At 41.8% G+C, this 26582-nt stretch overlaps 1 protein-coding gene across 1 annotated transcript in view; it reads left to right on the top strand.

The window, feature by feature from the left end:
- PTPN14 (protein tyrosine phosphatase non-receptor type 14) overlaps nucleotides 1-26582 on the top strand; it is a 110068-nt gene that overhangs the window by 29493 nt on the left and 53993 nt on the right. The window contains exons 2-3 of the mRNA XM_084203138.1: nucleotides 9536-9860; nucleotides 16436-16605. Of these exons, the coding sequence (XP_084059264.1) occupies nucleotides 9687-9860; nucleotides 16436-16605 (344 nt within the window). The 5' untranslated portion in view covers nucleotides 9536-9686. The remainder of the gene's footprint in view (nucleotides 1-9535; nucleotides 9861-16435; nucleotides 16606-26582) is intronic.

Genomic DNA, 26582 nt, shown 5'->3' with positions numbered 1-26582 from the left:
TCCTTTAATACAGAAAGAAAAGTACCATTAGCTCATTTCCGGCAGCTATTCTGTATTTCAGATGAGGTGTTTTGCTGTCGAAACAAATGCACTTATTCACTGTGGCTGTGTGATTTACATCAAGGCCTATATTCAGTAAAGATAACAGATTTGCTTTCTTCATGCATGTGCCCACAATATAATCCTCCTTTGATGCAACTTGAAGGAATTTTTTCAGCATTTTGTAGCATTGATGTTTTAATGCATTAAGTAGTGGAGAGGCTTTTTTCTGTGCGAGTTCAAAAGTTCATGTTATGATCTTGTGTGAAGTATCTACTTGTGTAACTCAATGTGCCTGGTTGTGGTTTGGGATTGACAGTGCGCATGCTTTTTTAACTTTATTTTTCTTCTCTCTCTCCCATTCTTCTCTTTTTCCTTCAACCTATCATGTTTGGCTCTCATTGCTTACCTGCAGCCGCTTTTCCTCCATTGCATTAGCTCTGTTCATTACCTAATATGTGAATAGGATTAATTGAGCCTCTCCAGGAGAGTAGACCACTGTTCTAAACTTCAAGAAACTGAACAAAGTTTTCTTCTTACTGCAAGTCCTCAGGCGTGGGTCTTGCTTCACTTGGTGCCAGTCTTCTTACTGACATCAGTGGGAGCAGGGCTGGATGTTGTTCCTGTAAGGAGAAGGTCAGGCTGGCAGTTTAGAGTGGCCACCACAATGTTAACATCTGAGATGTTGCAAATTCAGTGCTTCTTGTTGATCTTTCCCCTCTCCCCCAATTGTATCTATTAAGAAAACATTTTCTTTGCTGGTGGGCCAAGGCATCCAGGTATGTTGCAACCTCCTTTTGACTTTTGCAAGAGTTGGAGGTAATGTGATACATTTTGGAAATCCGTAGTTACAACCCAGGTTTTCCCAGTTCTGTTTATTTGAAAGACATTACTATCTTCCATATATAGATAGAGACATGTTAAAAAAAATTAAGAATGAAAGGTATGCAAGAATACCATTAAGCAGAAATGGTAAAAATTCACTTGTATACGCCATTTCAAAAACAGAAGAAAGGCAGGAGCAGAAATATCACACCTTAATTAAATGCATGGGACCATATTTTGTTACACAGCTTTTCAGCAGGATCTCAGCTGAGAGCAGCATCGTGTGAGTCCAGGTAAGCAGCTTCCAGTCTCCATCTGATACTAGAGCCATGTAATGAGCTGCAGACACATCTTTCAGTCTCATGAGCAGTGTGGCTAATCCTAATCTCCAAGTGCTCTCTTGTAACTGCTCCATTGCAAAAGCCCACTGCAGAAGTGAAACTGCAGGCCACGTCTTGAGGATAAATATATTTTCATTAAAACAGGATAGGTGATGTTTGAACTTTTGTCTCTTTCTTTTTAATAAAGTTTTTATTGCGTTATTTAAAATTATTCACCAACTGGCAGCAGTTTGTGCTAGTGGATGTTTAACTGGTGAGAATGCTCTGGGGTATATACTTTTACTCCCTATCTGCTACTTGGATCTGTTGGAGCTATTGATTCTGCTCTAAATGTTATCCTGTGTTTAGAACTTCTTACTTTTACTCGTGTCTTTCTTTGTAACATGAGAGAATAATGAAACATGCTGTAAGAAGTTTTTTGTGGTTTTTATTAAGCATGTCATTCATGGTTTTTGTAATGTTTTTGCCTGCCCATCAATCACATTTAGCAGGAAATTTAACCTCTTAAAAATCACCATAGCTCCAGCAAGTCTGAAGAAGTTGAAAACCTTTAGAAAGCTAACTATGAGGAAAAGAAAATGGCACCAATACTATGTAGCTACTGATTGTAGCCAGTAGGGCTAAAATAGGATTCTTTACCTTTTGTCCCTATCAAAATACTCAGACATTTTTAAGTCACTTGATTATAATGGGTTTTAAATAGTTGACCCTTGCAATAATGGTTAGGCTTTCCTGATCTTTTATTTCTATGCAGCATTCAGTGAAAATTTATGCTGCAGGACCTTGTGCCTTTTCTGAAGGCTGGCACTTAGAGACCAGTTACTGTATGAGGTCAAAAAGAAAGATGTGCCAGAATACCAGAATGCTTCTCCTCTTCTGAATGGCTTGTCCCGTGCAGAAAACATAACACAAAGAGATGTTGCAATATTAACTCCTCTTATAGACATTAACTACAAAATGCTCTATTTTGGAGGGGGGGAACAAAAAAATTAGTGCCATTTGAATCAACTGGTTATTTCAGTTTTATTTTCAGTTTATTTTCAGATAGAGCAATTTTGATTCCAACATAGCTTTGCAATACAGGAATAATGGGGTTGTGTTCTGGGGAGCTCCTCTGCTTGCTGAGACCAGGAGCCTTCCTTGGGCTGTGATTTCACAAACTGCTCTCCAGACCTGACCAACTGCTTCAATTAAGGCAGAATTGCTCTTATTTGTCCTTCTCTGAGCTCTGTGGTTCTTTTCTTCCCTCTGCCAGATGAACTACTCACTCTGGGCTCTGCTGTGAGCTATCTAAACTCACTAACCAAGCTGAAAAGGATCGTATTCCCTTACTGAGTTAGAGGGGTGAAGTGGCTAAACCAGGAGGAGATTCCAACAGATTTTCAGAGCTGGCACAAAACAATTTGTAATGTGCTCTGGAATTAAGGGAGGGAGAAGAGATCAGGACCTCTCTCTATTCCTGGCAGAAGTGAGCTCTTAAATGAGATTGCCTCAGGTACAAAACTGCATCCTTGGACAGGTGCCACCCAGGCTCTTGGCTGTGTCTAATCTGAGGTCTTGCAATAACATAGCCAAGGTGTGAGAGGGTTGTAAATGGTTAACTGCTGTACCCTGCAGACCTAAACCCTGCCATGACAGAGAGGTGGAGCTGCTGCAGACACCTGGCATGAACAGGCAGCATTTCCTATTTGGAAGGGAAAAGTACTGGAGTCTGGCATTTTGGTTTGGTAGGTTGTTTTTGTTTTATTTTTTAAACTTGAGAACATGACACTCTACAAGGGGAGTGGTAACTCTGCATTCGTTACTGATATGGATTAAAACTGATCATGATGGCAATGCAATCATCATGTCACTTTATGCAGATGTTACTCCTAACTTTTAGACTACCTCAAAACGAGCCCTCCATCAGTAGTTGCCTTAGAAAGACCTGTTGAATTGCTGGGGGTATTCTGGAGTGACAAGTAAGGAAGTAATGGATAAAGTGCTAATTTGCAGTTTGGGAAGTTCACATCTTGTCCGCGATGGAAACTTTGTTGGACACAGACTTGCTAGAACCTGTAGAAATACTTGGTACGTGTGGACCTTGTCACAGAAGAGGACTTAGGTGCTGCCTGACAGATTTGCACCCACAAAACTGCATAGTTCTGTGGATGCACAAAAAAGGTGTGTTTGCACTAAAAGTGTGGTACTTTCACATGGGAGACAAGGAGGGAATAACAAGTGGTGGAATGACTATTCTTTAGGTGCTTCAGAATTATTGAGTCTGCACTCCCTTGGGTACTGCCACAAAGGAGAGGAAAGGGCAGAATTCTAACTTTGAATTGAAATTGTTATTTTGACTTCATTTAAACCTCTCTAGACTGAAACCAGAAACTGACCCAAGCTGGGTACAGTGAAAACTCACAACAACTTAGATCAAAAATGATCTGTTACAGCAGAGGTGCATCTGATGGAGAATGTAAGTTTTCCGGGAAAGGGAAAGCTGTGATTGGACTGGGAAAGTAGAAATGCCAACTGAGATGGTTTTTTGATCTTTGGCTGCTGTGTATTGTTGTCTGATGACTCACAGTAGTGGTAACAGTAAGAGTTGTCTTCTGAGTTCAGTGTCCCAGAGAAGCCTTGGCATCTGTCCGTGCACACAGGTATGGGAACTCTAGATGCTTACAAACTCTAAAAGTTCTGCATAGAATATTAGTTATAAAAATTAAATTAAATTGTAATTTGACTCCTCTTTCAGAATGTAGAGGTGAGAGTGTTAATAGTTTTATTACTGTTTGGATTAGGGAAATATTTAAATTCCTGCCTGCAAGAATTTTTAAGGAGATTTAAATGCCTGAGGATGAGGCCTATGTCTCACCAGGGACTGTATAAACAAGTAGTTGAAGACAGTGGCCTTGTGGCAGAAGACTTGTTATTATGTAAGGGTTAAATAGCCCTTTCTTCTGTCCAGGGATGAACTAGACTCCTGAGAGGCTTAATGGGACTTCCACCCATAACTGGGTGGGATACAAACACCTTGTTAGGCACGGAAATGTTCCTTGCTGTGCTCTACCTGCATAAAACTCCCGTGACAGCACTCAAGGGAGAGAAAGCTGTTTCATGGGAGAGAGATCTCCTCCTCTGGACACAGCTCAGCTATCTGGGGATGGATTGTGTCAGACCCCGTCTCCCATGCACTGTTATTTTTGCTCTTCCCTAAAACTGCCGGCCAGCACACCACTTGCAGCTGCCCTGCCATGCTGCGGTCTCTGCCCAGCCCAGGGTTACATACTTCCCTTAGGTGTGCTGCTGCTCCTGCAGCGCCAGGAATGCTGGAGGGCTGCCAGGTGCTGTTGGTAAATACAGGCGGCAGTTTGACATAATTGCTTTCTTCCTGGAGTCTCAGAAATTGCGTACAAAAGCAAACAAAGTGAAGGAAAGCGTTCTGCTCTAAGTGCATTTTGTATCAGATGATATTTATTCTTTTTTTTATGCTCCTTTGAATGTAGCACAGTCTGTACCTGTTGTCCGCAATGGAGGAGAGAGTCACGTACTTGGAAATGTCCTGAGAGTTATATTGGCACTAATTATTTATAAGCTTTTCTTCACTTCTGGCCTTCAAATAAATCTAACTAGGTGAGAGAATGCCCAGTGACTGGAGCAGTGCCCTTCACCTCACAAAGCAGCTTCTGCTTGACGGCCTCTTCCTCTTGAACCACCAAGCAGCTTGGCTTCCCTTCAGTCTGTCTTTTAAAATTACTAGCAAGCAAAAGTCTTGCCAGCCCCAGCTGACTTTGGGAGCACTAAAGAAGAATTTTTTGTATTTCTGGCTTCTTTTCATTTTAGGTTTGGAAAACCTGTAAAATATTACTTAAATTTGCTTTTTGAGTAGTAGTGGTTTGACCTGGTTTCACTGTAATGTCTCATTAAAAATAAAAAACAACAAGAAAATTACTGGTTTGGAAAAGCACAAATTTTTATCTGTATCAGGTAATTTAAATTCACAAGGAGAATTTCTATTCTATGCAGGAACGAACAAAGCTTTCTTAAAAATCAGAAACAACTTTGTGCTGTATATGCCAGTGTGAATCTGACCTAGTTCTTCATGTAGAACTGGCCAATGAAGAAGATTAGTTGCTAGTGTCACTAAGAGCACTAATGGATTGGCCTTTTCCTCCCTAAACCATCATAGCTGTGTCATCTTGAAGATGTTTCTTTGGTCCCCAGCATTGTGCTTGCAAGATAAACTTGGTTGTAAGAGTTATGCCTTTCCCCCCCTACCTTTTGGCATATGAACAGCAGTATTCTATGATTGAACAGCGGGGGAATGATACCTCTTGAAACCCCTTCTATACTGAGAAGGATTTTTTGCAAGAATGATCAAGGAGTCCTCCTTTCCCCCCTTGCAAGATGCAGTGGTGCTGTGGAGGAATCAAATACTGTTGGAGAGATGCATGCCTCTGTGTCTGCTGCCTTTACAGTGTGCTGGCAAGGCTTCCAGGCACATGGAGATTTCTCTTCAGTCACACGTAGAGAAAGAGATAGGTAGGAGAGTCTTGAGCTGAGACTTAGGTGGTTTTCTTTAAGCTGTTTGCTAGTGAAGGCTCTTAGGAGAACTTGTGTTGTGCTTGGTACGAGGTCATGGATTGAAGGTTTCGTTTTATTCTGTGTCAAATTTGAAATTTGTTTTCATTCTTTATTGTATTTTCCCATTTTTGGTATTCCCTGTTCCACAGCCATTGACTTTATCCATATGGCTTTTTCAAGTAAATACCATAAAAAGTCTGATTCTGATGTATGTGATAGCAAAGGAACCGTCTTGTTGTTCAGTTTTCTCTTGGTCCGCTGAAGTAGGGGAATATAAATTTTTACCAAGAATCCACAAAGATATTGTATCTGTCTTCAAACTGCATTTAGAATCCTTTTTTTTTAATAGCTGTTTTCTGAGAAATGGTTGAAGGACTTTAAGGTTTTGTGTGTGTTTTGTAGGCCTACAGAGTATGTACTTTAAACATAAGGAATTTCCACTTAGCAGAATGTTTAAATTCCAAAGCTTATGATCTAACTAAGAACCTTGTGTAATTCAGCATACTTCTTAGAATGAGCTTAATTTGCAAAGAGCAATTGATACACAAAAAAGAAAAAAGTTCCCAAAGGAGCTCAGTGTAATTTCTCTTCAGAAAAATAAATTCTTAATAGAAAATGTTAGTTTAAGATGCTGTGTCTCCCTTTCGCACCTGAAATACTCTTAATAGAAATCCTTTGTTAACATCAGAACAAGTTCATGGTTATCTGCTAAACTGTTTATAGGCTTGCATTAGTTTCACTGGTTTGGTTTTGTTTTAAGTGGAAGAGTGAGTTTGAGGAGGGGAGTGTTGTTAATGCCTGCACAGTTGGGATGATTTTGTTAGGGACATTGCTTCTCCCAGGCAACCTTTAAATGGGGAAAGGAGATCCAGTGATGGAATAATCCTTCATTTGGAAGACCAAAACATTTCTGTCTCTCAATGGCATTCTTTTTTCAGTCATCTACACAATAACCATGAATAAAAATGAATGCTCCGGATGGTTTTAAGATGATGCAAACACTGAAGAACCTAATTTACCTTTAGGTGCCTGTAAATGACTTGTCTTTGAGATCTTACTTACTAACCTTAACAGAAAACCCAGGGAGAAATTGGTCAGACATCCAGAATATGTGTAAACAGAAAACTCAGACACCTGCATTAATTTGAGAATTAACAGTTTTTACAAGCTGGGGCAATCTGAGCGGCTTTTTAAGCATTTCCAGCCTTGCCATCCCATTTAATTCTTTAACTGGAAACTAGTTTAAGTGTGACCTTTTATGTGAGTGAGATGTCATTTGGCATTCATATATATATTTAAGTTAAATGAAAAAGTAACCCAGTCCGTATTACACAGAGTGCATCCATTAACCCATTTGTACATCTGCACCTTGAGAAAATGGTGCCAGCTGATTGCCCTCAGCAGAATTTAGGGAAAACTCCTGTTCTTTTACTGCAGGGGAAATACTGACCTTGCTTTCCTGGGTGTATGATACCCCTTAGAGCAGTTAATGTCCAATCCATGTTGATGTTTCTGGTGTACAGGAGCTGATGGGTTCGTTCCAGAATAGTGTGTTTGCACACACCTCTTCTGGGATGGCTTGTCCAGCTGTAGCTGTACCTGGACAGCAAGGCCAGACACCTGGGGTTTTTTAATTGACATTGATTTCATCCTTAGGCTACTGCTAACTGCACAATTACTATACGGGGAATGGCTCGTGCTCTGCAAGGAAATGTGTGCAACTAACAGTAATGAAAGAGAAAAGTCTTTTTTGGAATTGAATTAGCTAGCTAAAACTCTCCTTCTGTCCAACTTTAAATTATCTGTGAAGCCAGAGACTGAACAAAAATGCTGTCCTTGATAAGATGTAGTCCTCCCCACCCTTTCCTCTCTGTAATTTCCTTTCATTCTTCCCACTTTTCAGATTCAGGCAGTAGTTGCAGATAGATTGGTCAGTAGGTATTTGGTGAGTGGTTGGCCAGGGGTTAAAGCCGGTCCTGCATGTCAGTGTTCTGAGCAGTGTTGGACAAGCCGGTAAATGTTTGTTGCAACTCCTTTTGTGTGAGTCTTGGGAAACGTGTCCCTGCCTCATCAGATTGTTGTGAGCAGGTATTTATATGTCTTTGATGGCTTCTGATGTTAGAGCAATGCATAACAGCTCTCTCATGCAATTTTGTGAAAATAATGCATTATGTCTGTACCCATGAAAGCTAAAAATGGGAGATTAAATCACAGCAGCTAATTTGATAGGTCTGTTTGCACTTCAGTCAAATAGCAGTGCTCCCTCTCAGTCTCTAGGCTTTTGTCTGGTGATGCTGGTAGTCTACCAGGCTAGTCACACACCTAACCAGTGGTTTTCTGTTTGCGTGGGTTTTGTTGTTTTTTTTCTTTTTTTATTGGTTGTGTTTGTGTTGCTCTAACTCCCTAATAAATGTCAAGTTATACTGGCTTTGGAAAATACACTTCATGTAAAAATGTGATAGTTATGTTTCTAGTGTAATGATAAGCACTGTAGTCCATTGGGCAGCTTTTAATTATCTCTATAGCAACTAAATTCAGTAAAAACTGAAAATAACTGATTCATGCAGTTCTGTGCCAAAGGATACGTGTGGGCAATGTACTATCTGTTTGAAATGTCACACTCAGCTGATGCATTCAAATGATGCATACTCTGCTGGCACTGCCTTCCCTTGCTTCTCTTAAGAAATGAGGAAATGGCATCTAGTTTTTCATTTGCAATACTATTGGTTAAGAGGAATGGACTCATAAATGTCACCATTAGTGTTCCTCTGCTTTTTGCTCCAGAATATTTAAGCAAAACCAGGAAGACCAGGTAGCAAGTAATTTGCTATTAGCGTCATTCCTCTCGGCAGATGGAAAGTGGCATTTTAGAGCTGGCTATGTCAGCGCAAATACTTTGTTTTGGTTCAGCTTGAACCTGCTCTTAACTAAACTTTTTTGGTTTGTTTCACTTTAAAAGAAGTGGTTCTTACAGGTGAGGTTCATACGTCTTAAATGTCATTACTTCTGTATCTCTAGTTCTTCTGTCTACTTTGTGTTTTGGCTCAGCAGTTGCATATGTCCCTGATAAATTTTAGGAGTACCAGTTAGAAACACTATCTAGAATGTGTGTTCTCTTCCTCCCACTCGGTGTTGCCCTGGTCTCTGGCAGCGGCTTTCCTGCCATTACTCATTCCACCTAGGAGGGTTTGGAGCTGGAAGCCAGCAAAATGCGAGGGATTGCCTCGGAGGAGGCTCCTCTGAAGTGGCTCGGGTGCTTCTCGCTTTTCACATGCATGTTTTAGGTTTGATTTTTTCGGAGGTGCTGAGTGCCTGCATTTCCTGCGGACCCGCAGCCAGCCTTTCTTCTTTCAAGATCGCACCTCTTTTCAAAGCCTCTATTCCTCAGCTTTTTAAACTAGTTTTCAGAGCTGGCCCGAGGGCATGAAAATTCGAAGATTATGTTATAGACCCCTGTGGTGGGGTAATGGTGGGAGAGTTAGCACCTCTGGATGAGTGCCCTGGAGAGTTGCTGTTTGTACTGAGCCTCTCAAAGAACGGCTTTGCAATTAAACCGTGCTTTAAATTCAGCGCCAAAACAGTATTTTGGAAGATTTGTTGTATAAGGTATTCATTTGGGATATGTAGTAAGTGCCTGGCAATCCTGTGTGTGGAGGCGTTTATTTCACGGTTTTAAATGTGACTCTAACTTTTTTTCTTTCCCGCTGAACTTCAGGAACGTCTTGTTTCACACTCCAGTCTCCTCACTTGTGTGTGTTTTGCAGGAATCCCTTGGAGCTCGCCCAGGAATGGACAGCTACCTCCGTTTCTGGAGGAGAGTAGTGCCAGCTGAAGAAGCCTTGGAGGCGAGCGGACGAGTGTGCTGATAGCTCAGGGAAGAGCCCGGGGAAGGGGCGACCCTGCCGGCCTCCAGCCATGCCTTTCGGGCTGAAACTGCGGCGGACCCGGCGCTACAACGTCCTGAGCAAGAACTGCTTCGTGACCAGGATCCGTCTGCTGGACAGCAACGTGATCGAGTGCACCCTGTCCGTGGAGAGCACGGGGCAGGAGTGCCTGGAAGCTGTCGCTCAGAGGCTGGAATTACGCGAGGTAAGGGTGGCTCGGGAAGGACCATCTGTCACTGGATAACTGGACGCGTTTTTAGCTCGGGCGGTCTGTGCCTTTGAGTCATGTTGTTCTCGGGGCTGGCCAGATAGGATCAGCAGCTGGAGCTCGGACAGACATACTCTGATTGCAGGAAAACCGACGGCACAACGGCGCTCGGGGCTTTGGGCTGGTGCTCATCCCTCCCGGCTTGGAGAGCTCTTTGTTACACGAAGTTTCTTTTCTTAGAAAGCCGCGAGTGTTACTTTTTGAGCTGGGATGCCAAAGGACAAGTTACAGTAACTTTTTTCTGAATGTAGCCCTGGTTTCGCGGCGCTGATGGCTGAATTATGCAAATAACGAGAAGACTACTGGCTTTTAAACATCTGCCTTCGTGTAAATACTCTTGTTGCTATCAAACTGAGCAGGGCAACACTAACAACTAACACTTGTGTTTTACTAGTGGGGTTTTTCTTCCTTTTGGTTTTAATATTTCACATCTGAAATCCTAAAAGTCTTCTTTTACATTCCCAATGCTTCTAGAAATGTTGAAAAAACCAGTCTTTATTCAAGACTGAAATCCTTACTTTTCTAAGTGTTCTTTAAGTGATGAAGTGTTTAGTATTTAGTTTAGTAGAATCCTTTGTAGAAATACCTCTCCAATGTGCATGGCACAAGTGAACTGACTGACTTTTCTTATCTTCTGTGGGCTCCCTGTGTGTATCCTACATGCTGCTAGACTTCTGCAAATCATAAGTGGGAAACCATTGCCTGGAAATTGCTGTGTTATCATCTGGTTGTCCTGGCTGATACTTTCTGTAAGCACAGCTGGGGAGATTAAAAATTTTGCAGTTTTATGCAGTTTGCCCATGGCAGTGGGGGCAGCTAGAAGGTAGCATAGAAATAACAGCAATATCTGAAAAGTAAACAATTTTTTTTCTTTTTTTTCTTTTAATAATGATAAAGAATGGAAGAAGAATGGGAGGGTTCTGTGTGTGTCCAGAACAGGCTGGAAAATGTGCAGACAGGAACAGGGTAGAAGGAATATTGCATAGTGTTTTTCATACTTGGGTGGATTTTTTGGTTTTAAATATGAATTTTAGTAGAATCATCTCCCCCTCCCCCCTTTACTTACAGAGACGAAGATTTATCAATAAATAATTTTTCCTTTTTTTTTCTTTCTGTTGATGATGTCCTAGGGTATCCTTAGGGAAGAACCAAACTTCTCTCTTTCCTTCCAATGCAGAAAGCATTGAAATGAAGGAAGTGATTCTCCTCATGTTCCTTGTGAGCTTATTTAGTTGGTGCAGCAGAAGTCTGGGGCCTCCTGATTCTCTCTGGAGGTCCACCTGCACTTGCAAACAATAGCTCTGTCAGTGGGTCAGTGTGCTTTTCCACAAAGCATTTTGTGATCTCAGAATGTGTTTTGTTCCACTTTGGAACAAAGCCTGAAGTTCCAAAATTTTCCAGAGAAATGAAATTAGACAGTAGAGTAGCAAAGGAAGCTGCTTTGGTCCATGTTCAGTTCTATGGGGATTTTCTATTGCTTTGGGTTTAATTTTCAAAATTATTTCTGTCATGCAAAAAGAAATATGTCAGCACAAAAAGCTTGTGTTTCAAGATAAAAAAATATTTTAACAACATAGAAGAGAATGCTTTGATGTTGTTGGAACGCATTCCCTTTCTTTCATCACCCTCCTGCTTTTTTTTCTAAACAAGGTTTTGGCAACGTTGAACTGGTTTTGTAAAGTTCAGATTTCAACAGTGCAGCATTTTTTGACAGAAGTGGGTGTTTTGGGGTTTTTTTTTTCGAGAGAATTACCTACCTCTTTCAACTCAGAGAGGGTCTCCCTGTATATTCTTTTGCTCCTTGGATGAGGAATAGTTGGAGCTGGCAAGCTTGGAGGTGCCTGGTGCTGTTCTTTCTTTCAGACCCCAAATTCAATTCTTCTTCTGCCCCTGTAGTCTTCCTACCACTGTTTGTAAGGATGGTGAGGTAATTTGATGACTGTCCCCTTTCCTCTCTAGGTTTATCATAGTTTTTGAACTCACTGTCCGCCCACATTCTACAGAAGGGTCAAAAATATTTTCACAAAGCTCAAATTTCTACAAGATTTGTGCAACTGGATAGCTGAGTAGAGAAGCCTCTTAAATATACCTGAGGCAAAAGTCCTTGCAAGCATTCATATCACATTCCCTGAATGCAGCAAAAACTGCAGCTGGCATGTGCCTTTTCTTAGAAATCCTGATTTTCAAGCTGTGATGTACCAGTAAGGATAAGCCAACCTTCACTAAGTCCCGTGCTAACAAAACAGTGCTAAAATCCTGTTTGTCTCCTCCTTCCAGTCTCAGGTAATACCTCAGTTTGGTTTTGTGTTCAAATAAATCCTAGGTGTACCACAGCTTTTACCTTGAAGTTAGGAATGCACCCATGTCTCACTCAATCCAATTCTTAGAAATGAACAAAAAGCTGTCCAAACCCTTCCTGCTGAAAAGCAAAACTCTTTGAGATTATGCCTTGTTGTGAGGGACTGTCGATCATACCACACATGACTGAAAAACAGTATCTGGTGGATTATGCATATTTCTATTTGATCTCTGGGGAATGCAACTCCCTGCCTGACTGACTCAGGGTTCAGGAATAGGTCAGCAGAAAGTGGAGCCATGTAACTACTGTAAAATCTGGTTTTATCCTTTTCAGCAAAGCTCTTGACAGAGCATCAGGTCTTCTACTTGAACAGCTACCGGTTCCAATAAAATTAGCTCTTATTCCAGCATTATGTAAAAGGTAAAGACAAGAAGAGGGGAGGTAGGGAGAGGAAAGTCAAGGCCAAAAATGTAATTTTATAATCATGTATGTATGTGCATAGTTTATAGAAAGGATTTTTCCCCAATATAATGGCATTTTTCCATTCCACTTCCAGACTAAGTAAACCTACTTGAAGTAGCAGAGTAACCTGTACAAATCTGTTGGGAGTCTTCATGTTTCCTTATCCTTTTTGTTCTTTTTAATTCACTTTCTAAAATGTTAAAATGTTTAAAGGTGGTACACTCTGATGTATTGTAAGTGGGGGAGAGGGCAAGAAGGTTCTTTCCAACCAAAATTATTCTTGTGAGCCAAATTTCACAATGCTGTGTCCATCACTGTCATCCTGTAAGCCCCAAGCCAAAGCAGGAGGTTGGTGAACTGAGCACCACAGGCAGGTGCTGTGCAGAGGTGGCTTTTTGCTGCTCTTCTGACCTTTACTTTAGTGGCCCAGAAGGTGCTCCTTGCTTTTAGGGCACGACTGAAACCTGGGGTTTTGCAGCCAGGCTGCCTCCACATGGGGCTTGGTTTGACTGGTCTTGCCAGCCAAGCTGAGATGAGGTTCAGGCAGGGCTTGGACAAAAGACCTTCTGTGAATAAATGGCTGCTGTAAATGGCACCTTCCCCTCTGCTCAAGTACCCTGGGATAGCAGAGCTTCATGTTTCTTGCCTGGGGAAGCTGGAACTCTCTCTCTTTCTCAAGGATAAATATTTAGTTGGCCGACTAACCAGATGTTTTAACAATCACTGAGCTGGGCTTGATGAATCTTTTGGAATGACATTTGCTGGTTTAGTGATTTTCTGTCATCTCCTGAGGGTGGCAATTCTACTTGTTTGGCCCAGCGTGAAGGCAGAAGTAGTTCTCAGCTTAGGAGCATAGCTAAGGCCAAGTCCAAAACAAATATGCTGCCTTCTGAACTGACAGCTATTTATTTATTTATTAATGTCACCTATTTTAAGGCTTCCCAGTGCTGTTTTGTATGTCCAGTGCTGCGACTCACTGTATTTTGAGAACCACCTTTTCATGCTGGCGCCCAAGTGCTCTGGTTCTTGTCTGCTGCTTTAGCAGAGGACTGCAGCTCCTGGAGGAGTGTGAACCAATTTCCTTGATCACATATGAAGTCATGTGGGATAGGTGAGAAGTTTTAAAACCTTGAGGGTAATATGTGTTGCTTCAGAACTTGGCAGTTGTAGGTGTAGATATTGATTTTCCATGGAAATCTGAATGAAGTCAGTCACTTTGTGCAGAGGGACAAACAGACCAGCTCTTGGAATCAACCTAATTTTTAATCAGCTGCTTATTGATAGAAGATCCCTTTTTTTTTATAAGCTCAACTAAGTTTTGGGGTGCTTTGTGGAATGGACAGCAGGGCATGACTCGCCTTCTGAGAGCCAAATGCCTTCTCATGGCATGATGAATTTGGTGGTCCAGCCATTTCCAGTGCTGTGTTCTTCTGTTCCTTTTTGGGGATTACTGATATTCATAGGGGGAGGGTCTCTTCAGGTGTGCATAGTGGTGGCTGCAGAAGTCCTTCACTGTAGGTTCTTAAAAAACACATTACATTTTCAGAAAGTGAAGTTGCTGGCAACAGGGACCTGATTTTCAAATAACTGTGTGTATTGTCTCTCCAAAGTGCATGAATCTGTGAGATGGGCTCTGCTCTGCTATCAGTTCCTGTGCTTCAGCTGCAGTGGCTCGATCCTCTCCAGGCTGCTTTCCAGGAAAACAGCTGTCTTCCAGTTGTGCAAAATGCATGCAGCCCTGTTTGCTCCGCAGAACCTGCTGTAATCTAGAAGCTTCAACACCCCTGTATTTCATTCACTTCTTGTTCCTTGGAATTGCTTCTAGATTTGGTACTTGAAGAACATTTCTACTGTAGCAAATCTAAACTTGTGCTGTCTCCCAGCCCCCACTCAAAGGGGAGGGACTGTGCTCATTGGAGCTGTTTAATTGCAATCCCTGAATTCCTTGAATAACTCTCCTAGACTTCAGAGTCCAAATCTTCTTCATTGGTAGATATTTTACAAGTACTTCACACTTCAAATCTGGGGTTCTAGGTGTTGTGAATGTTTACTTTTTCAAGTAATATGGAAGCTCTGTTTTCTCATCTCCACACTGTTTCTTGCTGAGGATGAGCTGCCCTGCAGTGATTTTCAAGTGTGTTAAAGGGTTTCCCTTTAGAGGTGGTAAAATCAGTGCTTTTTTCTGCCTTCACATTAATTCCTTTTCTTTGCTGCCTCCACTGTCCCTCCCACCTTCATTTTAATCTAATTACTACCATGGTGAACTCATCAGATAGAACTTTTTATCCACTGGTGACTACAAAGGCAGAGTAGAAATATATCAGGGAACATTTGTGAGGTTAGTTTTGTTTGAAGTTTATCCTGTGGGAGATGCTGACTTCTTGATTTATTTGTGCCCTAGATACATAGGTAGATTGATTGATTGATTGACTGATTTATTGAAGATATCTTTAATTTCTAGAAGGAAATACTACAAAAGAACAAGTTTGCTTCACTGTACCAGACTGAGCAGTGCTCAAGCTGTTTGTCAGGCTTAAATGAGGAATCAAGTTGAATTAGTTATCACCTTAGTTAAATGCTAGTCTGGATGTTGTCCAAAGTTGAAAATATGTATGTAATGAGACCCTAAAGTAAGTACACCTGTGCTCCCATTCAGAGTCTTGCATGATTGGCTCTTGCATGCCTTCAGCTATAAAGTAGTTGGAGCAGTGTTTCCCCTGCTGGTTTGTTGCCATTTGTAAACATTTAAAAATTTTGGTATTGTATTACTTGTCCTTGTGCTGTGTGCTAAGTCATGGTGTGTGCAATGGTTTGTATAGAAACATCCACACCAGGATGAAACAGGCTGCTCATGGTGGATTTCGCAAAGTTTAACATCTGCAGTTTGTCTGCTACAATGTTTTTCACTTTTTCTTCAGATCTGCAGTCACAGTACTTGATGTCTAAGTGCTTTTCAATAAGATCCTGCATGATGGATTGGCTATTCCTTCAGCTGCTTTATTGCCACTCTGTAGCTGTAGTGCTGAGTGCTGTTCTGTGTTAATTCCTCTTCTCCAGCAGCATTCCCACGTGGCTCATACAGTAGCTGCTGCAGCCACTGAGATTTGCACTGGGCAGGAAACAGCTGAGGTTTCCAACCTCGTATTTCTGTAGAGCCTAGAGCAAACAACTTGTGTGTGATGTGCATGTTCTAAGTGTATACTTGTCCATCATAAAACCTTGTGAGTGTGCTAAGAAAAAAAGAAGAGTGAGCAATTCTGTGTTGGCTAAATGGTTCTGGTATTGGTAGATATATTTTGACATATGCATGTGGGTTTGCATTCTTTTTTTTCTAGTTGGAGGGGTCCTTGTCCTTTGTGTGCAGTGGGCCTGATTCAAAGTCTCAGGAAGCCTTTGCACTTGAGTTCAGGCTTAGTCTGTTCACAAAGCACCGGTGTCCCTTAAGAAAACACACTGGCACTTTCTGTGAATCATTTATGTCACCTATGCCACAATGTCACGTAGAGCTCTTCAATATGCATTTGGGAGAGATGGTAGGAGGCAGATAGTGTGTGTACTTTGTAGTATATTGCAATATTAATTTGTCATTGTCTTCAAAATGTCCCACAAAAAGGGGCAGTAAAAAAGAAATTACTCTGATTTTGCATATGGAAGAATGTACACAATGCCATCTGTTTTTATTTGCATTTGTGACCTCGTGTGAGTGGTCTAGCTGGCAAAGGCAAACTGACACTCGTGTTTCTCTGTCTAGACTCACTACTTCGGCCTTTGGTTTCTCAGCAAGAACCAGCAAGACCGCTGGGTTGAACTGGAAAAGCCTCTGAAGAAGCAGCTGGACAAATTTGCCAATGAGCCTTTGCTTTTCTTTGGGGTGATGTTCTATGTGCCCAGTGTTTCCCGACTGCAGCAGGAGGTGACAAGGTATGTGCTTCCCTCTGCTCACAGTGCTGTGACAGAGCTGGGAGAGAATGGGACTGTGACAGAGAATCTGAGAGAAACAGTTGCTCTCTTTCTGGCATTCAGTACTTGCTCAGGTATCATCTGCTTATTTCCTTTCCTGATCATTGTCCAAATGGGAAAAAATGGGAGAAGTCACCACTTGATTATGTCTGCTCGGGAAGAAGGAAAAAAAAAAACTGTCTCACTGAAAGATTGTGCATGACCAACTGTGGGGGAAAAATGGGAGTAATAGTTATGACTAAAAATCTGGCATAAATTTTTAAAAAGTTCCTTGGTGACCATGGTTTTTCTTCTGTAACTTTCTACTGGTGAAAAGGAAGCCACAAAGGATCTCTATATAGAGTTTATTATTCTTAAGCCTACGTGTGCTTTGGTGAAAGTGAACTTTGGCTTTTTTTTCCTCAGGTTTTGCTCATCCCACTCTTGATTTTCCCTTGTGCTTCACAAAAAGATTAAAACTGTTAAGAGGGCATTAGTCCTTTAATTATGATCAGGGCGTACCTTTGCAAACAACTTCAGTGGGAATTACTCTTTTATTCAGAGCCCTGTGCTGCAGTTGTAACAATACAACTGTTTTGAGGGGCTATTTTTGTAAACCACATCACTGTGTGGTTTTTGCACATCTGTGCTGTATTGAAATTTAATAATGCAAAAAAGAGAGTGAGGAGAAGAAAGCCCACCTCACCTAAAAAGGGGTGGAATTGTTTTCTTTTAAACCAAAATTATTTCATTTATCTAGTCTGAGCAAAGTTGTATCAGCACAACTAAAGGTAAAGCCTGGAATAAGTGGATGAAGGCTTCAGGGTGGCAGAGGCCTTGCCACTGGAAAAAAACCTGCTGTTGCTGAAACCCTGGAATTCACCACATGGTCATAGTAGCTAGGAAAAGATTTATAAATAGTGAACAAAGAATGGCCTTAATTCTAGAAGGCATCCAAGATGTGAAGCAATTTTTTATCTTGCAGATTGCATATTTTAAAGGATCTTTATTTGACACTGAACTGGGGAGTTGGCGTTGTTAGGATGTGAAAAAGTTGCGTCTTGAAGTGGCAGCTGTCAAGCCATCCCTTGACTACTGTGTGTGCTGAATTCTTGCCAAAGAGTGGGATAAAAGCATCATAAAACTTCAGTTTCTCTGAGAACAGACCAAACACTGATGCTTGTCTGTATCTGTGTGTTCCTGCTTTGTAGGTGCTGGGGGAGGGAAGCCTCAGTACCTCTTCCTTCAGAATTATTGTAACGTGCAGACGGAATGTCTGAAATGTTGCGTTGCTCAATTTGTCAGCCCAATCCTGGCCTGGCTGTGTGCAAGAAAGCATTGTAGCTGCTTGGATGCTATTATCTCTTCAAGCTGCAGCCTGCAGTGCTGATTGCTCATTCATAGCTCACCTGCAGAGGTATATTTGCTCATTCTGCCCAGGCTGGTAATAACAAAGCATTTCAGTGACAATTGAACTTCACAGCACTCTCAACTGGAGTGGCTGCTGAATTGTTTTTCTTTCTGAAGTGATTGATAGCATAAGCTGTAGAGTCTTATAAGTGCCTTTTATGTTTCTTTAAAGGTGTGTAGCAGTTTACTGGAGGATTTCAGATATAGAATAGCCTGTTAAGATTTGTTTGTTTGTTTGTTTCATGGAGTGAAATTGCTGTGCTGTAGATGGTGTGATGGCAGCAAATAGGTAGATTCATGTTTGAGGCAACGGTGGGGACCTGGAGGATTCTTCTGAAACAACTGGCAGAGAAAGGCTTAGTTTAAAACCTGATTAGGTGCACAGATGGATGTGGGCTTGTAGGGGTTTTTTTTGGCTCTTGGTAAATTGATTCAGCATTTGCTTTTATTTTGTTAGTGGTTGCTTCTAGGATTAGACTTGGTCATGGTCTGATTACATGTGATGTTGAGGTAGGCACTGGACTCGCCCACTCAGTGCCTGTGTATTTGACTTCTATTTAGGTACAAATGACAAATCTGTCTGAAATGTAAAGCTTGTGATGAGACACTTCATCCCCTTCTGGGAGGCTGCAGAACCACCACAAACAAACCCAACCCCAAAACACAGCCACCACCAAAGGCTGAAGATGCAGGGGTGGTGACAGTACTGCTAGCAGTGGACCTGTCACCTTTGTAACCTTCTCCAAGTGGAAACAACTCCAGCCCTGAGCTTGCCTGGCTGTGTTTGGAGTTGAAGGTGAAACCCATCTCTCAGCAGCAAGCTTGTAGTTAATTGTAGACTCCAGGGTTTCCAGGGTTGATTAATATTCTCTGAAGATGATGAAGTCTTCTGAGAATGCTTCAGCAAACACTGACATAACGCACAAGTATTCAAACACTAGGGAGTTGGTTTCCTGAGCTGGTTTTCTCTGCCTCTGAAACGTAGGATTGTAGACTTGATAGCTGGTTTTGAGAAATTTGTCACCAAATTGAATATTCCTCCCTGTTTCCAGTGGCTGCAAACCTCCTGTGTCTCACATAGTGTCTTTGCAAAAAGGGAAAATGCTGCAAGTCTTTTGGCTCTGTTGGTTAAGAGGAGCATTACTTAGGGTGTTGGTCACTGGCTCTGAGGTAGTGTTCCTTAATAATTCTATTTGAAAGATCATCTGAAAGTTCTTTCTTTCAAAAATATGTGAACAATTCAAAACAATATGTGAACCATTTTGTGTTTGGCTGTTGTTTGGTGGTTGGGACCAACAGGAAGAATCCTGGTAGCAACACTACAGTATTTATAAAATTATAACTCCTTTACATCTTATAATTACTGCTGGAAGTAGAAAATGCTAATTATGCCTCCAGGCCCGTGGATTTTAACTGCCTGCAGGTGTTGGTAGTGGTCAGGAGCTATTCATGGTTTCTCTGGTAACTTGCTGTATTGACAAGCCAGGTGTGGAGGCAGAAGTAAGGGTGTGTAACACTGCTCCAAGAGCTGGGTCCCAGTGCTGGGCAGGCTCGATGGAAACCTGTCCACATGTGCCATGCTGGGAGAGGAGTGGAACAGCCATGTCCCTCCCAGGGAGCAGCCACAGTGTGGGAAGGGCAGATGATTTACTGAAGTCAAAGGCAAGCAGCAGGTGCAGAATGGTTGAGGTTGGAAGGTGTCTCTGGAGATTGTCTGCTCAGAGCAAGGTCAACTAGAGGAGATTGCTCTAGGGCCATTTCCCATTGGGTATGGAATATATTCATGGAAGGAGAGATTCCACACTTACTCTGGGAAATCTTTTCAGTCACCCTTGCAATACAGAAGGGGGTTTATGTTTAAGGTGTGCCATGTATTTCAGTTTGTGCCCAAATGACCCCATAATTTCAAATTGTGTATTGATGCTGAGTGGGCTACTTGGGCTGGCCATGTAACTGGTTATTTAGGACCTGTAGAGCTGCAGGCACCTGCCATATAAACACAAGTACTGCCAAGTCTTCAAGTGGAATGGATGCCTGTAGTTAATTTGTAAGAGGTGTTTCTGATAATATGAGAGACTGTGGTAAAGAAAATGAAAAGACAAGACTGCCAGAGCAGTTCATTTAGCTTTTAAGCTCTTAGAAGCCAACCTCTGAGACCTGCACTAAAGGATGAAAGGAAGAGTACTCTGGGGAGCACGTTAATTGTTTTAGTAGGTCACATCTGACTCTGCCTTGCAGTTCTTTCCTTCTTTGCTACAGGAGTGATGCTTGAAGATGAAAATGTTAGTGGTGTAGAGGTTTTTTCTCTTTGGATGAAGTTAATCACTGGGAGAGGGTAAGAAGCACCTGCAGGACATTGTCAGCCTTGTTCAATTTGTGGTTTTGAATGCAAATGCTGGGGCTACTCAGGGCTGTCATGTTTCCTGACCTGTGATGGATGCTTCCCAAGGATGTCCCAGGGAAACATACAGAAAGCAGACACCAATTGTAGAGTGCCTGTTTCTTGTTTTTGGTGGTGGCCATGACATAAATATTGCTATGCCTTCCTTTCAGTGCACTGTACTCTTGGCATTAAGCCTTCTCCTAGGAAAGCTATTTCCTACCTTCTAGACCTCTTATTTCTCTACCCTTTCTACTCTGTTTCTTTTCTCTTGAATTGAGGCTCCCATCTGTGTATATTCCCTGTTCTTAATCCTGTCTTTTCCATCATCTCAGTGACTCCAGCATCTCCCTGCCCACTGGTCATGACATTCTACTGGTTCCCAGTCCCACAGATGTTTTCCATTTTTACAGATTAATTAAAATTCCATGATAATTCCTTGAGTTGCCAGTAGGAGTTTTCACATGTTATTATTTCTACAATCTGAAAATTTCTAGAAGAATTTGTGATAAACAGAATAAAAAAACCAAACCAAGCAAACAAAAAACCCCCTTTTCAGACTCAATGGCAGTTATAGCAGGAGTAATTTGGGTGGGAGTATGGGGATTGGCACATTAGCAAAAAGCATTTTTCATGGGAGGCTACTTAGACAACCTCTTTTTAGTCATCCAGCTGTTCTCAGTGAGCAGCCATCGCAGATGGAGATGCTGCATGTGCTTTTGGCATATTTAAAGCACCTGGGATCTGCAAACTGTCTGATATAAAGCAGTCTTTGTGATGCCCTGTAGAGTAGATATTTGCATAGATTAGACATATAAATCTGCCTTTTATTTTCTGCTACCTCCTCAGAGAGGAGGCATCCTTTCAAGCATTTATTTAAAAAAAAAAGTCTTTGTACAGTGTCTAAAGTAAACAAGCTTGCTTTCACTGTGCTCTTGTTCCAAAAACAGAGAACCCACACACTCTTGTGGCTTTCTGAAAATGTGGGTGCGATGTTGCTTTCTGCACAATTATCAGACAATCCAGAGCCTTTTTCTTTTCTCCCCTTCCCACAGTTCTAATGGAAAACTGAAGTCACATTTTGCTCCCCACGGTATGTCTTTCTTAGCGCGTGACACTGCCGCGCCTCCTGTGAAGGAATAAAGGTGTGCTTTGGTCTGGTTTGCTTTTTTCTTTCCTGGAAGTAGTTTTCAGTATCTTACTGGGTGCTCTGTACTCAGTAGTACCCAGTGGCTTTTGTGCTGTTGCAGAGTGGACTGGGAAGTGAGAGCAGTTCCCGGTGTGGGTGCTCCCATGGAGCCGGGCCCCCGTGGTGCTCTGCATGGTGGGTCTGGCAAGCACAGCTCCGCAGGGAGGGACGTGTTCCAGCACCTGCACTGGGCTTCTGCCCCGAGTTCAGCTGTCAGCTCTGCATTTCCCCAGAAGAACGTGCTGTACAGCTTTCCTGTGATAGGAAACAGTGTTTGGAATGGGATGGCTGCACCTGCGAAGTGTGGGAATGAATGTGTTTGCAGGTGGAAAATTAGAGCCCGTGGCTCCCAGGCCGCTTTTCTGGACGGTCTGGGAAAATTCAGCCTCAAACTTACCCTCTTTTAACCAAGTGAAAATTTCTTTTCCCTGATATTTTGCTGCCATACCCTTTTCTTCACTACTTCTTGTAGCTGTTTTTTTGTTTGTCTTTTAAGGAAATATTTCGTCTTCACTGTTCCCAGCCTTTCCCTGTCTTTGTTTTTCTACGGGTGTTAGGGGAAGACATTTTAAGCAGAAGTTCTTTTAAAGCATAAAGAGGTACAGACTCCTAGGACTATATGAATTTTTAAATTACGTGAGTATAAAGTAGAGGGGGGAAATTAGTGTTTGAGGGCTTCATATTTAAAGGGAAAAATGTTTTCACAAATCTGTTTTAACAAATACTGGAGTTTTTGCTTTCCCTCAAAAAAGTCCTTGTTAGATGTCTTGCCTACTCGAGCTTATCTTTGCTTTTAGTCTGCTGTGCTTTTCTTTTTTTGTGTTTTTTTTTTTTTTTTTGAAAAAGCTAAAGTTTCACATCCTTCTGTGTAGCTAGCTTTTAAGACAAGCTGCAGATTTCTACCAGTCACTGCAATCTTTTCTGCTGGTTACTGCTCCTTACACTGCGCTTTTAATTTCTGTGTTAAGGCTGGATATCACATATCATCCTGTGCCAGCCTGGTTTTGTGGCAAGCTCAGTGAAGTGGAACTCTTCTGGCTGTTAAGGACGTAACATTTACATGTGACAAGTACATGAGGCTGCTTTGCTTTTCATGGTTGGTCACACCTGCAGCTTGTGGCTGCAGAAGTCTCTGTGTGTACTTTTGAGCTCATGGTAGTTGGTTTGGCTTCGTTGTCCAAAATAATTATTTTGAATATCACACTGTGCTGGAAAAAACAGCACAATGTGTACAATCAGATTTGTTCCAGACATCCTGGACTGTGCTTGCCTGAAGCGAGGACTGTGACTGATTTTGTGGCCGTGCTTGTTGCTACACCACAGATAGACCTACAGGATTTTTTTTAATGCCAATGGTTCTCAAAAATGTACTGACATTTAACAGATTTTCTATGAAAGTACAGAAAAATTGCATGCAGGATGGGAGGAGAGGAGAGATGCATGGTTTGGATTGCTTGGGTGGGTTGGTAAGTGAGAGAGAACTGAGTGATACATGGGAAATGGGAAGGGGGAATGATAAAATGGGAAGGGGGAATCTCTTACACCTGGAGATGTAAGTCAGAATTTAACCCTTCAGTGCTACTGGTGTGTAACAGTGGAAAAACTTCAGGCAGCAGAAGCCTCGCTGCTTTGTCTTGCTTTGTCTCTTCCTAGGAGCCTTTGTCAGTTCGTGTTTATGGTGTACTTACCAGCACATGTTTTAGGAGCATGCCTGCTGTCTTGGAAAGATCTTATCTGGAGGCAGGCTATGTAGTTTCCAGAAAAATGATTGCACTCACTGCCTGCTTTTCTGGGAAGTGTCATGGCTACAGTGCTCGTGCTGATGAGCTCTACTCACACCACACAGGAAAGGCCCTGACACACAGCCCTCCCTCTTGGCACCAGAAACAGCTGTGTGGCTTGCCCAGCTGGAAAGGTGATGCACCTCCTCTTCACTAAGAAGCAATGGTGTTGTCTCCAACATAAATATAATATTAATGGTCAGAAGAGTCCTGTGTTTTTAGCTATTTCCAGTTAAAAAGTTTGTCAGTTCCCTTTGTTTCTTAGATTGAGCTGGATGCTTGTGTAGCATAAACCAGTGTAGCTTCTTTCTTCTAGAAAATTTCCAACTTTATCATTATATATGTGTGTGTGTGTATATATATATATAATATTTCTACTTTATAGAGAGCTTTGAATCAATGGAACTGCAATGTTAAATGATTTAGATGAATTAAAGCAGCTGCTGCTATACATGGAAGCTGTATCAAATGAACAGAAAAGGACAGGGTAAGAATGTATAAGAATGGCAGACCTTAGAAATGGAAGATAATTTAATCCCATGAATCTCGTCAAAGCTTGTGTTCTCAGCTACATTATTTGGCGAGTCAAATAACTGGGTAAGTTTTTACAGAGGAATGATGTGAAACAGCAGTGAAAGAGCATGGGGTGTCAACTGCCCCATATGTGGTGGTACTGTTTCTTTCCTGTTTAACTAGAAGAATTAATAGAGGGTGCTGCAGGTATGTGCTGAGTATTGAAACACAGCAAAAGAGTTGGGACAGGTACTAATCTAAGTGTTTTATTCGTTAGGGTATTTGTGGGATACCATGGTGAGATCTCCCAGAGGAAGCAGTAGGAGCTCTGGAGCTGAAATTTTATAAATTGACATGAGGCAAATAAATTTTTGCCGGAACAGAATTCTCTTGGTTTTAGATGGCTCTTGACAGCCTGCATGACCATACAAGCCCCAGTCCTGTTCAGAGTCCTCAAGTTGTTTGTCTTACAACTGGAACTGCACCCCATCTCCCAAAGCTGGGGGAAAGGCAAGCTCTGGGATTCCTTGCTAAGTGGAGCCAGGGAGCCCTGAGTCCTCAGGGATCCCAGCTCTCTTCTGTTGAACAAGATTGTGGGTGGGTCGTGAAGTAACTTGGAAATGTCAGTGGCTTTTTTTTTTCCCTTACTTTTTCCTCTCCTCTCTCCTCTCTCCTCTCTCCTCTCTCCTCTCTCCTCTCTCCTCTCTCCTCTCTCCTCTCTCCTCTCTCCTCTCTCCTCTCTCCTCTCTCCTCTCTCCTCTCTCCTCTCTCCTCTCTCCTCTCTCCTCTCTCCTCTCTCTTCCCTTTCCTCTTTTCTCTTCCTCCTAGCTGCTGGAATTTGGACTCATGTTGTCCAGGCAAGGGAGCAGTTCTGGAACTGCATGCAAGCTGGATGAGTCCTAAAAGCCCTGGGTGGCCACCCAGGCTTAGACAGTCTGGGATATTCGCGTTTTGGTGCTCCTTTGATGGTTTTATTGTTTTGTTTTAATTATTAGACTTTTTTAATATTAGTGGCTACTGCAGCATGAAACGCACACATTAGGCTTGTACTTGCCTTGTTGTAAACACCCTGATATTTAATTAGCTTTCATGTTGTATTTAGAGAACAGCAACAACAAATAATGTGCAGTATTTGCCTGGGTCTTGTTGTGTTCATGTTATTGCAGTATGTGTGTTGTTTCGCTTTTCAGTAATATTTTTCAGTTGGTTCTTTTTGGATGTGTATTTTAGTGGATGTTTAAACTTTGACTTAAAAGTAAGAACTCCTTCAAGGCAGACCTAAGATTCAACATTAATTCCCTGTTTATAAAATATTTGCTGAGGAGGGCAAACCCTTCTCCCAGCTGACTTTCTTCAGTGAATGGGGAGCTTGTTCTCTGTGTGTTGGTTATTGAAAGCTGAGCTCTTTGTGCCAGATATTTTAAGAAACTGTTGACGCTTAGATCTAATCTCTTACATTATACTGTGCTTTTAGACCAGAAAGTGAATGTGTTTTCATGTGTGTGGTTGGGCAGTACATATGTAGCAACTCTGAAAAATAGTGTTGCATAACTATAAATACAGTGTAGGATACTTTCAGCCTGCATTCTTGCTTTACTGTGTTTTGAAGGCAATGGCTGTGGTGGTTAGAAATGTTGCAACAGGAATGTCTTGGCATTGGGCAGATTCACATTTATATCTGATCATAAGGAAATAATACTAATTTTATGCTCTAGGGCTTAGTCCCGTGTGCTAACATATTGCTTTCCTGGTGGGAGCTATTTCTACATTCAATTTTGGTAGAACAAATACTTCTGGTGTAATCTAGCCTTTTTTATTGGACCCTTTTAAACGGAAGCAAAGGTTGCATTCTGAGGCTCTGCTCTTCTTGTAGAGTAGTGATTCATCATTTACAGAAATTGTGAGAGCTTCCTCTCTGGTCTTAGCCCAGGCTGAACCTTTCCATGCAGCTATGGTAGTGGAGACATTTGCACCTGGGCAAAAGTACTTTGGATCTCCTTTTCTTGTCCACCTGGGCATGTGTGCTGTTGGAGACACTGGCTGAGCCTGTATGTTGGATAAGCAATGGGGATGGCTTTTACCATGGCTGACAGCCATAAATGATTCAGAGTTTTAAAAAGCAATTCCGCAGCTGGGTACAATGTAGCAGTTTTATTGTCCATGCTTGTGATTTTTATTATGTTAGGGTTTTCCCCAAACTTTGAAGATCTTGGAATGAGGTAATGATATGAATTTCAGTCTGGGATTTTTTTTACATGTTCAGAACAGAACTCAGACTAGATTAGTAAAGGGAAAGTAAAAAGGGGCATGAAAGGTATGATTCCAAATATATTATAGCTCTCAAAAGCCAGAAGGAAAAAGAATACCTGGCTTTACCAAAGAAAGAAATATAATTCTTCATTAATGGTATGGCTTTGAGGGGGTTGATGTGTGGCCTGTGAAACTTCAAAAATGACAGTACATTAATCATGCATCCATTTCAAAAGTGTATAAGGAACCAGATGAATAGAAAATGTGGAAATGTGCAGCAAGACAGCAGAAAGTTCACTGAGTTACAGAATCTCTCAAGTTGCAAGGGGCCCATAACAATCATTGAGCCCAACTCCCTGCTCCTGGCGGAACTACCTAAAATTAGATCATATGATTTGAAGCATCATTTAGATGCTCCTTGAACACCATCAGGCTG

The sequence above is a fragment of the Fringilla coelebs genome (genome assembly GCF_963513975.1).
Source record: "Fringilla coelebs genome assembly, chromosome: 3".
In the NCBI taxonomy this organism is placed as follows: Eukaryota; Metazoa; Chordata; class Aves; order Passeriformes; family Fringillidae; genus Fringilla; species Fringilla coelebs.
This window is presented reverse-complemented; position numbering and strand designations above follow the sequence as displayed.